The following is a 13212-nucleotide window of genomic DNA, read 5'->3' as shown; positions in this document are numbered from 1 at the left end:
GATCGACGTGTACTACAGCGTGTTCTAGTTCCCGCAACTTCGCACAGCCATTGAAGAGGAGTGAGACGACATTCCACAATCAACAGCCTGATCAACTCTATGCGAAGGAGTGTCTCATTCCATGAGGCAAATGGTGGTGACACCAGGTACTGAATGGTTTTCTGATTCTGGTTTTCACCCCTACCCTTTTTTTAAGGTATCTGTGACCAACAGATGCATATCTGTATTCCCAGTCATGTGAAATCCATAGACTAGGGCCTAATGGTTGTATTTCTATTAACTGATTTCCTTAGATGAACTGTAACACAGTTGCGTTTATAATTTTGTTCAGTGTATATTATTAGGCATGTCTTACCTTGCTTCAAAGTAGTCTATTAGATCTCTTCTCTTTCAACATTTCTAGCAGATATTTTCATCTCTGTCACATAAAACCGCTCGCAAGTGCAGTGCCCTTTTGACAATGGTGTTTTCTTGCTAATTGCATTATGGAACAAACATTTGGCCTACTACATTGTGCACATTGCTGTGCTTATAATGTGAAGAAATAATAGTTTATCAACATTTTAAGCTGAACGTTCTGATCTGTTGCTTCAGACTCATTGCGTTTTAACGTTTTTTTTTTATGTAGCCTAGGCCTACTGGTTGTTTACTTTTGGGATCTATCGTCCCACAACTGTCTTAGTCTGTTTGGAATAGAATATTTATTTCTCGACAAGCTGACCAATAGAATAGGTAGCCTAGTCGTTTCTACTATAGTAGATTGACATAAGCTAGTGTTTTTGCTGTTCATTACTCGTCTTGTTGGCTGACGAAAGTAAATGTGGACAGTTATTCTAACTCATCAGAATTCGGTAGGAAGGGGCCGCATATCGTTGCATCCTCGACTTGCATGTTCTGTTGGTAATAAATACTATATTCTAAATGTGATTTCTGTCATTCTGAGCACTGTGGGTGGATGCGCTAATCAGGTTGCGCTCCTGATGCATATGGATCCGGTGTCGGGGAAATTAAAATCTTTCCAGTTAAATGTTCAGTAAACACATTTTCCTAACAGAAACCCTGACACACACACACACAGTAATGTACACCTAACCTTGTGGGGACACAATTCAGTCCAATTCAAAATCCTATTTTCCCTAACTCCTACCTAACCTGTACTCTTACCCTAACCGTAACCCAAAAACCTAACCCTAAACCAAACCCTAGCTCCTAACCCTAAAATGAACCCTAGCTCCTAACCCTAACCCTTGACGTAATTCTAACACTAATTCTTACCTTAACCCTAAACCCCCTAGAAATAGCATTTGACCTCGTGGGGACTAACAAAATGTCCAGTTGGTCAATGTTTTGTTTGTTTACTATTCTTGTGGGGACTTCCGGTCAGAAATGGTTTATCGAGATAGGTGTGGAAGAACTTGATTGGCCTGCACAGAGTACTTACCTCAACCCCATCTAACACCTTTGCGATGAATTGGAAAGCCGACAACGAGCCAGGCCTAATCGCCCAACATCAGTGCCCGACCTCACTAATGCTTATTTGGCTGAATGGAAGCAAGTCCCTACAGCAATGTTCCAACATCTAGTGGAATTCCTTCCCAGAAGAGTGGGGGCTGTTATAGCAGCAAAGGGGGGACCGACTCCATATTAATGCCCATGATTTTGGAATCAGATGTTCGACGAGCAGGTGTCCACGTATTTTTGGTCACGTAATGTACCTGTGTGTGTGTGTCCCTCTCAATCCCTCTCTTTTCCCTCTTCTCTGTTCAGTTTTTGTGCTGTGAGTTGAGTCGGAGTCTGTAGGAGGGGGTTCAATGTTGTGCAAGGAGATTGTGGACAGTAGGCTATTGGTGTCACACAGGTCCAACATGTGTAGGTATTAGTACAAATACAAACTGTTCTGTCTTTTCACTGCCTTGTGGAACACACTCACACACACAACACCCTAAAGCTGTGTTCCTCCTCTCTGCCTGTAAAATGTAGAAATGAAATGAGTAGAATGAAATAGACACATTTCATTCTAAAATTCTTCTCTCCTGTGTGTTATTGGTCTGTAGGATGGGAAGGTCTGAAAGCATAATTAATGTGTGTGTTGGTAGAATGGGGGCGTCTGACAGCATCTATAAGGGCCGGAGCACATTCATGGAGGAGCTGACGGAAGCCTCGGAAATTGTCACCCGGGCAACCGAGAGGTCATTGGTCATCCTGGACGAGTTGGGGCGGGGCACCAGCACCCACGACGGGATAGCTATCGCCTATGCTACTCTGGAGTACTTCATCAGAGATGTGAGTGTGTGCATGCATGCATCTGTATGTCATCCTATTATCTTATCCTAGTCGTTGAACGAGCATACTTCCACAACAAGACTCTTTTTTTGGGGGGGGGTCCCTTCGCTTTAGATACAATTACGACGTAATATTGTGGCACCCTTGCACATTTTTTCTTCTAAAATAAGTAGAAATAGATTTAATTTTTTTACATTTATTTAACCTTTATTTAACTAGGCAAGTCAGTTAAGAACAAATTCTTATTTACAATGACAGCCTACTGGGGTGAGTGGGTTAACTGCCTTGTTCAGGGGCAGAATGACAGATTTTTACCTTGTCTGCTCGGGGATTCGATCCAGCAACCTTTCGGTTACTGGCCTAACGCTCTAACCACCCTGCTACCTGTAATTGGATTTTCAACATTGCAGAACCAATTATTTTTTTACAGAATTTACCATTTAAATTTTGAAAATCAATGAGCTTGCAGCTCCTTTCTATTGGCAATTTGGCCCGCTCTTCAACTTCAAACTGTTCCAATGTTTGTGAGTTGCCTTCGACCAACTGCTGTTTTCAGATATCACCATAGGTTTTTGATGGGATTCAGATCTGGGCTCATCACTGGCCATTCCAGAATAGTCCACCGTTTCTTCTTGAACCAACACTGGGTGCTTTTTATGTGTGTTTGGGGTTGTTGTCCTGCTGAAAGACCCACGAAATTCAAAGGAGACCCAGTTTTTGGACAAAGGCTTGAACATTGAACTCCATAACACCTTGATAATCTGTTGGTTTCATGTCTTGCACATGTTCAAGGCCCCCAGTACCAGAGGCAGCAAAGTAACCCCACAGCATTGTCAAACCTCCCCAATGTTTGATTGTAAAGAGGGTGTTATTTTCTACACTATAGTTCACTTGACTGTAAGTGTAAAGGCCAAAACACACCGTGCTGTTGAACGGTAAAAAGCAGCGGGTGGCCATCCTATCTTCTCTGACGAATCTACATGTTAAATCACCACACACATGGTGATTGCGAACACTGCAGCCACCCACTGCTTTTAGACGTTCGTCGGCATGGTGTGTTTTAGCCTTCCTGACATATGCCTCCCTGGCTTCACTGATAACATAGTGCTATATACACTTTTCAATACACACATACCTCCCTCCCCATGTACCCCATAGAGCTGAGTCAACACCTCCAGTGGGGTTTGATGTCAGACGCCATCCAAATCACTAAGTTATGGCCTCCAATAAAGCTTATTGGTGATGTGTGTGGGTGTTTTGTGTGTGTGTGTGTTTTTTTTTTGTGTGTGTGTGTGTGTGTGTGTGTGTGTGTGTGAGAGAGCGCTGTGATAGTTTGTTTTCCATACGTGGAGTAGGCCCTAGAGAGAGACTGGGAACCGAACAGAGCTAGAAGAGGGGGTATAATTGGGGGAGGTAGAATTGATCTATAATGCTAATATAATGGAGCTGCTTGTTAGTGTTTGTGTGTGTGGGAGAGGATCTTACATCACCTCTGCTTCAGGAACTGCCATTTTTTTTATTTGTTTTAAAAGGAGGAGGGGAGTATTGATCCAAATAGGAGGTAGAGAGAAGAGGAAGGCAGATGCATAAAGAGCAGGAGAGGAGACATGAAGAGGCAGAGATAGAGGTGTGGAGAGTAGAGAAGTTACCTGATGTCCCTCAGGATTCCTCTGGATGTTGTTGAAAATTGTTGCTGGTTTGACTCTTTAAGTGACAGAACAGTGGCTTGTTACCTGATCTGTGTGTGCGTGTGTGCTCTCGTATGTGGGTGCGTGCGACTGCATGTTACTGGTCTCTCTGCCTTTCAGGTCTCATTTAGTTCCATCTGGACTCCACCGCTCCAGGGGGAATATATATTTATCAGCGCACATTCAGGTCTTGGAGGAATGAGCTTATTGGTGCACATGGGGGATCTTGTTTAGCAGAATCTACAGTGGTGAGGAATCACCCACCAGATGTTTACTAGCTGGAAAGCTGATGGAGCTGGAGAGAAATGGGCCCCTGTGTGCATGATAAGGCTCACACTGGCTGTAAAAGCTGTGTTGTTGTCGACCTCTGCGCACACATCCAATCAAGGTTTTACTATGTGGTTGTTGTTTCACCTTCCTCAATTGAATGTGCTTATTGTCCCTCTGGATTGGAGCGTCCGCTAAATGACTCAAATATATTCATCTAAATGCAATCAAGCTAAGTTGGTCAATTAGCTTTTATGTTTATTTCTATTTCATCTTATATCACAGAAAACACTGGCCTCGTTTTAGATTTGGTTAATTAATTAACGCTAGCGGCCATGACTGAATTCAAACGTGAGTTAGTTTCTGTGTGTGGTTTGATGTCGGTGTCTCAGGTGTGTTTTTGCAGGTAGGAAGAGTTAGACAAATTATTCTGACAATTAGCTTCAGCCGACTGGTGTGCGACCAAGGCAAAGTTGGTTTAACTTTGGATAGCCGATCTCTGGGGGTAGTTAGGGACCGTCAATAAATTACACAATGTAATTGAGACAATATTTTTATGTTCACATAAAAGTTTATTGCTTGTGTACACAGTTTAGCAGATGTTATACCAGGTGCAGCAAGATGCTTATGTTACTAGCTCCTAAGAATGCAGCACAATTGTCAAACAAGTACACAAAAAAATCGAAATGTAAAAGAAATCAAGAAATGTTGGAACGAATCCAATTGACAACCCAAAAAGTATTATAACAGTAATGCAATCTGTTCATATATACACAGGATAAATTTACGCAAGATGTACTAAGAATGATACAGTATGTACAGCAGTAAATATATTAGAGTGCGCTATCTATGTCAAGCTTCCAGCATATAAATAGATATGTGGTGTGTATAAACAGTGTAACTAAAATGCAATGAACAGTAGTTGAAATATTAGAATGAGCTATGTTGAGAATACAGTATTTAAATATACAGTATAAAACCCCATGGTACAGTATATTATAGACGAAACGATAGTTTTCTTGCTGGAAAGATGGATAGAAATGTTGCATTCTTCTATAGGGACATGTCGGTAAGTTTAAAACAGTGACACTTCAATGACAGCGAAAGATTACATATCAGAAGTGCCTTCCGGTTGAATATCAGAGAATGAACAACAATCTTTTCTCTGCTATATTTTACAGAAAATCATGAAGGAAAGCTAATTAATTACATAGGGTTAACAGGCTAATATTTAATTCTTGTTGAAGTAGAAACAAAATGATAGACAGAATTAGGATTACAGATCATAAGCTGTGTTCAAATACCCATACTAACATACTGTATACTACATACTTATTGAGTATATACTATATACTATTAGTTAATTTTTAATATACTGTCAATGAACGGTAAACTTTCAGTTGAGAGTACTAGCGCTTCGCCTGTCTACCGGAAGTTGATGCTGTTGCTACGCAACTTCTTGCTAGCTTGTTAGCATAACAAATTACTAGCTAGACATCTTACGACTTCATTAACAATGTCCATTAAGAACGCACAACGACTATACCACTTAGCTAAGCTAAGAATCACTTGAATAATGAAGTCAATAGGTTGCGTTCGTAAATTCACTCTGGCTATTCACTCCAATTTCAGAGCATTCCCGTCTGAGTGTGCCAGAACACAGAATAACTGATGAATTTACGAACACTCAACACCCGTTGAATATGGCCGATGTCAGTAAACGTCGGCAAAAAAGCGTAATTAAATTGTCAGCAACGCTCAGGATAACATGAAAACAGCCTAACCAGCTCTGCTAGGGCGAGTAAAATGGTCAGAGTGAGGTGTTCTCTTATTTGTGTCTGGAAGTAGCTAGCATGCTAGCCAATGTTAGCCAGTTAGCTTGGGTGCTTGACTGCCGTTGTGAGGTCAGAACGCTCGGATAAACCCTGCTCCTCAGCTCCGTGACCGAACCGTTCTGAATTTACGAACACACCTTTAGTAGCCAACTAACGTTTGGTAGCAAGCTAGCATACCGGTACATACTGCTGTAATGATATGCTATGCGGTTCGTAAGGATAGTGTAGCCAACAAATTGTTAGCCAACATAACGTGTAACTTATCTTATTTGAAAAGGCATTACTTTATTACATTGCAAAAAAAATGTTTTTGTTAAAGCAAAGAATTTGTATCCACTCATCGGATTTTCTTCAAATCTGAAAATGTTGTGAAGCCACGGCCATTTTATGAAGAATAGCGTTATGGGCCCTAAAAGCACGGAAATAGTGTCCACTGCTTATATTCTTTGTATTTTGGTGAATGTAGTACTACATTTGGGAACTTTTGGCATACTAACTATACCTATACTATGACCAATAAGCATACAACATACTCAATTTATGTCACAAATAGTACGGTTAGTATGAGTATTCGAACACAGCTATACTGTCTCATTCAAAGTGAAATATGCAGCATGTCCTCATTGGAAATCTACCTGTTATATGTACCAAGCTGTTACGCAAACCTGAAACCTAGCCACTCTCTTGTATCTTAGCGGCTACAAACGTTTTTAGCTAGCTAGTTAATGTTATATCCTGACATTATTGACGCTCAAAATATTTTGTTTTCAGCCATATCTAAGCCATATTTAAAATGTAATTCAGGCCATATAGCCTACATTATTGAAATTGTATCTATTCAGTTAGTTTTATAGCTAGCTTGCTAGCCAGGCTCCCAGGTTCACGTCTCGTCCGAGCAGCCTAGCTATGGCACAAGTTGGCTAGCTGGCTAGTTGACCCTCAGCATAATTATTTTGTTCAATTATCTCAGCCATATTCACAATTAAATTCAAGGCAGGCATGAGCTCAGATTGGCTACAAACGTTCATTTTGTCGCATCAAATCGCCCAAAAAATGTTGCAAAGCAATAAAATGTATGTCCTGAATACAAAGTGTTATGTTTGGGGCAAATCCAACACAAAGCATCACTGAGTACCACTCTTCATATTTTCAAGTAGGGTAATGGCTGCATGTTAAACCGAACTTCAATTAAACTACTCAGTCTACCCCACCAGAGTGTGTAAGATTCTGGTTGAATGAAGCAGACGGATAGCCAGCCTAAAAGGGTCAAACCGTTTATTTATGAGAGCTCTGAAAATCCTTACAATGTACAAAGCCTTTTATATTAACACACACACACTAACTTACATCAGTAGAGAACTCCACCCAGCTTTAAGCGGCTGTATTTTTCCACAGTACCCAGACCACCTGTCTCCTTATCTTTTACCAGCCTAGCTGTTCCCAGGCCGTTGTTTCTCTCCCTAACTTAAGGAGGCCTCTTCTCCTGTTCCTTTCCCAAGGTCGTCTTATCAACTCTGCCCTGCTAATTTTGAAGTGGTATCAGTGTCTTACTCACACACAGTATTGAAATATAGTTTTTAACCCATTATTATAGCCTTATTTCGAATACATTTCAACAGGTTATAGGGTTTCTGAGTGAAATCATTTAGTCAAACCTTTAATCATATAATTTCCATTACATACATCAAAATAAACCTTAACTTCTTGTTAATCCAGCCTCTGTGTCAGATTTCAAATAGGCTTCACGGCGAAAGCACACCATGCGATTATCTGAGGACAGCGCCCCGCATACAAAAGCATGAAAAACATATTTCAACCAGGCAGGTGTGCCACGAAAGTCAGAAATAGCGATATTACAAACAATGCAAAAAAAATAAAATAAAAAATACCAGTTGGTTAGGAGCCCATAAAACGGCAGCCATTCCCTCCGGCGCCATTAAATATGACACTGGGAGAATTCACCTTTCACCTTGAGCATGGAAAAAAACAATAGCGTTGCAGTTCTTGACATATTCAAACTGGTGTGCCTGGCACCTACTGCCATACCCCCGTTCAAAGTCACTTATTTTGTCTTGCCCATTCACCCTCAGTCTATGTCATGGAAAGCCTCCTCCTTAAATTTGTTTTATTCACTGCTTTAGCACACTCTGCCAACCCGGATGTCCTAGCTGTGTCTGAATCCTCGCACCAAAAACCCTGAAATTTCCATCCCTAACAATAACATTTTCCGCCAAGATAGAACTGCCAAAGGGGGCGGAGTTGCAATCTACTGCAGAGAGAGCCTGCAGAGTTCTGTCTTACTATCCAGGTCTGTGCCCAAACAATTTGACCTTCTACTTTTAAAAATCCACCTTTCCAGAAACAAGTCTCTCACCGTTGCCGCTTGCTATAGACCACCTTCTGCCCCCGGCTGTACCCTGGACACCATATGTGAATTGATTGCCCCCCATCTATCTTCAGAGCTCATGCTTTTAGGTGACCTAAACTGGGACATGCTTAACTAACCTCCAGACGAGCTTCAATGCCATACAACTCTCCTTCCAAGTAAAAACTAAATGCTTGTTCTTCAACCGATCGCTGCCCACACCTGCCCGCCCGTCCAGCATCACTACTCTGGACGGTTCTGACTTAAAATATGTGGACAACTACAAATACCTAGGTGTCTGGTTAGACTGTAAACTCTCCTTCCAGACTCACATTAAGCATCTCCAATCCAAAATTAAATATAGAATCGGCTTCCTATTTCGCAACAAAGCATCCTTCACTCATGCTGCCAAACATACCCTTGTAAAACTGACTATCCTACCGATCCTTGACTTCGGCGATGACATTTACAAAATAGCCTCCAACACTCTACTCAGCAAATTGGATGCAGTCTATCACAGTGCCATCGGTTTTGTCACCAAAGCCCCATATATTACCCACCACTGCGACCTGTATGCTCTCATTGGCTGGCCCTCGCTTCATATTCGTCGCCAAACTCACTGGCTCCAGGTCATCTATAAGTCTTTGCTAGGTAAAGCCCCGCCTTATCTCAGCTCACTGGTCACCATAGCATCACCCACCCGTAGCACGTGCTCCTGCAGGTATATCTCACTGGTCACCCCCAAAGCCAATTCCTCCTTTGGCCGCCTTTCCTTCCAGTTCTCTGCTGCCAATGACTGGAACGAATTGCAAAAATCACTGAAGCTGGAGACTCATATCTCCCTCACTAACTTTAAGAACCAGCTGTCAGAGCAGCTCACAGATCACTGCACCTGTACATAGCCCATCTGTAAATAGCCCATCCAACTACCTCATCTCCCATACTGTTATTTATTTATTTTGCTCCTTTGCACCCCAGTATCTCTACTTGCACACTCATCTTCTGCACATCTATCACTCCAGTATTTAATTGCTATATTGTAATTATTTCACCACTATGGCCTATTTATTGCCTTACCTCCCTTATCCTACCTCATTTGCACACACCTTTTCTATTGTATTATTGACTGCATGTTTGTTTATTCCATGTGTAACTCTGTGTTGTTGTTTGTGTCGCACTGCTGTGCTTTATCTTGGCCAGGTCGCAGTTGTAAATGAGAACTTGTTCTCAACTAGCCTACCTGGTTAAATAAAGGTGAAATAAAAATAATTGTATTTAAAGCAGGTGTTCCTAATGTTTTGTACACTCAGTGTACATATAGAGTGGGTATAACATCATGTAAACATGATTAAAGTCAGAGCCCAGTGGGCAGCAGTCTCTAAGGTGCAGGGTAGAGTACTGGGTGGTAGCCTGCTAGTGACAGTCTCTATGGTTTAGGGCAGGGTACTGGGCTGAAGTCGGATAGTGATGACTGTTTAACAGTCTGATGGCCTGGAGATAGAAGCTGTTTATCAGTCTCTCAGTCCCAGCTTTGATTCAACTATATTGTCTTAGCCTTCTAAATGGTAGAAGTGTGAAGAGGCTGTGCTTTGTAGTCACTTTTGACAGATTAAATGTTTGATGCCACATAGGCTGTTTTCTAAATGAGAAGTTTAGGGGCATTTGCTCTTTTAAACTATCCACATTTGTAAAACAAAAACAGTTCTCTGAAAGAGCTCTAAAGGTTTCATGTTTTACAAAATAAATAGTTGAATGTTCTTGTTATGTAAATTGGGGAAATGCAAATGTTTAAGTAGCAGCTAAGCCTTTCTGGGATGTTTTTGGCGGTTGTTTTGCTAGAAAAGCACAGGCTAACGACCTGTTGTGTAATAGCATTGCTTTGTTTGAACAACTTCAAAGGAAGGAGTTTATAAAAAGACAAACATGGCACTGTTTCAGGGCTTTTACTTCTCCCTCATTTTGTAAGCAATACTAGGTAGCTACAGTATATACCCCTGATGCATTTCTGTGATTTCCAGTCCATACACATACTACCACCATCACCACCTCCCCCTCTTCCTTTTCCTCCTTCTTTTCCACACCATCATCATCACCATCCGACATGAGTCTGCATCAGAACAGGAGTCCTGGTTGTCATAGTAACCAGTCTGTCCCGGTCTCCTATGCTCACCTGTGAGGTAGATTGTAGTTATGTATGTGTCTTGTTTCCTAACACTCTGATTGGAGCATTGTGAACAGACAGCCTTGAAGTTCAACGTTCTCTCTCTTTCTCTGGGTACTTGGAGGGGGAGGGAGAAGAGAGAGAGAGACTCTGGTTGCCATAGCAAAGCTCTCCCAGAGACTTGGAGAAAGACAGAGCTCAGAGGAGTTCCGTTGGCAGTCACAGAACCAGCACTTGGTCTGGTGAGATACATGGTGTTCAGGCTTTAGTTCCAGCCTAGCACTAATCTCCTTTGACAGCCTGTTAACATAATAATGTTACATATCTAGCACATTTATTTATGTATTTTATTTCACCTTCATTTAACTAGGCAAGTAAGTTAAGAACAAATTCTTATTTACAATGACGCCTTTTACATTTCACAGTCTGCACTGTTACTCCCACATTGTCTTGTATGACTATATACAACTGCAAGGCATTTTAACTTCATTGACCTTATTTTCATCATTTCAGCACCATCATGTGAGAACTGGTTTTGGAATTTGGCCCTGGAAATGGCTTGCTATTATTATAATTAACACCACAATACCAACCCCTGTTAGACTACAATGACTTCTATTAGATGAGTGGTCCCACCCTGTACCCTGACCTCTAACCTCTGAGGGTCATCGGGAGGGCTGGTGGGGTTGTCCTGGCAATCTGTTGTTGACCTTAGGATACACGACTGGGGCGGCAGGTAGCCTAGTGGTTAGAGCGTTGGACTAGTAACCGAAAGGTTGCAAGATTGAATCCCCGAGCTGACAAGGTAAAAAACTGTCATTCTGCCCCTGAACAAGGCAGTTAACCCACTGTTCCTAGGCCGTCATTGAAAATAAGAATTTGTTCTTAACTGACTTGCCTAGTTAAATAAAGGAACAAAATAAATAAAAATAGGCCCGGTTTCCCGGACACAGATTGAGCCTAGTTTTGCACTGGAAAAAACCTGATCAATGGAGATTCTCAGTTGAAATAGCTTTTTAGTCCAAGACTAGGCATAGCCTGTGTCTGGGAAACTAGCCCATAGTGCTATAATGGCCTTTTACCTTGAACACCAGACAGCAGGTTAACCAAGGTACACAAATTGGCACACACACATATGTATAGTGCTGGCTATGATACAGGTAGTAAGTTCCCTAGTACAAAGCTCCTCTCCTCTTCAGGTCAGGAAAAGTTGCCACCAGGTGACTACTCATCTCTATTTATCCTCCTCTTTCCTCCCTTCCTCTTGCCTCCTTGTCTCTCCTCCCTCTGTGTATGAGATCTGTGTCTCAGAGCTCAGTCAGAGCCTCTAACCAGGTTTCACAATAAGTGTAAAGCAAAATAATTACCTGGGTTGATTGAATAGGGTCATACACTTTTCTTTTTATTTATACAGGTGATATCAATGAAATTGAAAATATGATTGTTCACTTACTGTTGAATGTTTGACCTCAATCTCTTGCTCTCCCTTGGTCTCTATCGCCCTCTCTCCCTTTCTCTCACCATCCTCTCTCTCCCCCCTCTCTATCTTCATCCATTTTCCTCCCCCTTACCCCTCTCAGGTGAAGTCTCTAACTCTGTTTGTGACCCACTACCCTCCTCTGTGTGAGCTGGAGAAGGTGTATCCTCTGCATGTAGGCAACTTCCACATGGCCTTCCTCCTCAATGAACCAGACATCACCACAGACGGTACGCTGGTTGTGTGTGTGTGTGTGTGTGTGTGTGTGTGTGTGTGTGTGTGTGTGTGTATATGTGTGTACATGCTTGTGGGTCTTAGTGGGGATTTCCTACACTTGTTACAGCTGTTATAAGTCATTTGATAATAATCTGCCAATTTCTTTTTGTCATTACATGTTTAATCCTTTCTCATGGTTGGTGTCTTGATGGATTTGTCCAGAATCGTGTGACATAAAACATACATTTGTTTGAGGAATGTCCAGAGTATTTTGTGTCATTCGTTACGCCGGTGAAGACAGTTATGCCTGGATCCACGTTGGCTCTAATATCCCTAGCGAATTGATGTTGATCATCTGTTGTCTGCATGATTTGGGCTCCCGAGTGGCGCAAGACACTGCATCTCAGTGCAAGAGGTGTCACTGCAGTACCTAGTTCGAATCCAGGCTGCATCACATCCGGCCTTGATTGGGAGTCCCATAGAGCGGCGCTCGATTGGCCCAGGGTAGGCCGTCATTGTAAATAAGAATTTGTTCTTAACTGACTTAACTGACTAGTTAAATAAAGGTTAAATAAAATAAAAATGTCTCATTAGGGGTGAGGTGTCTCATTTTAGATGTAACAGAAAGCATCAAGGTAATGAGTTCCTCTTTTCATATGTTTTTGTGCCATGGATTGAACATAGTCTACTGTGCGCAATTGTGTAGGATAGACTATTGTGCAACACCCAACAATATTCCTATGAATTGTTCTGGATATAAGTATAACAAATTACATAGCCTAGAGGGCTTATTCACAATATGATCTGGTATTGAAATAACATGACAAATACATTTTGTTTTACATGTTACACCTGCAATTTTAAACAGTACAAGGGGCTTGAAGTAGCCTACTTGAATATGGGGCTCAGAAATGTAAGTA

The 13212-nt window shown here is 41.7% G+C and overlaps 1 protein-coding gene across 7 annotated transcripts in view; it reads left to right on the top strand.

Moving 5' to 3' along the window:
* Positions 1–13212, top strand: part of msh3 (mutS homolog 3 (E. coli)) — a 153436-nt gene that overhangs the window by 120211 nt on the left and 20013 nt on the right. For 4 of the 7 annotated variants that reach the window (XM_029716201.1, XM_029716199.1, XM_029716200.1 and 1 more), the window contains exons 21-22: positions 2097–2283; positions 12180–12306. In XM_029716201.1, the coding sequence (XP_029572061.1) occupies positions 2097–2283; positions 12180–12306 (314 nt within the window). Of the gene's footprint in view, positions 1–1767; positions 1827–2096; positions 2284–12179; positions 12307–12514; positions 12733–13212 lie in introns of those variants that run through there. The other 3 variants (XM_029716203.1, XM_029716206.1, XM_029716205.1) reach the window with 3 other exon arrangements.

The sequence above is a fragment of the Salmo trutta genome, chromosome 27 (genome assembly GCF_901001165.1).
Source record: "Salmo trutta chromosome 27, fSalTru1.1, whole genome shotgun sequence".
Lineage (NCBI taxonomy): Eukaryota > Metazoa > Chordata > Actinopteri > Salmoniformes > Salmonidae > Salmo > Salmo trutta.
Note: the sequence above shows the minus strand (reverse complement) of the source record. Positions and strands in the feature narration are given on the sequence as shown.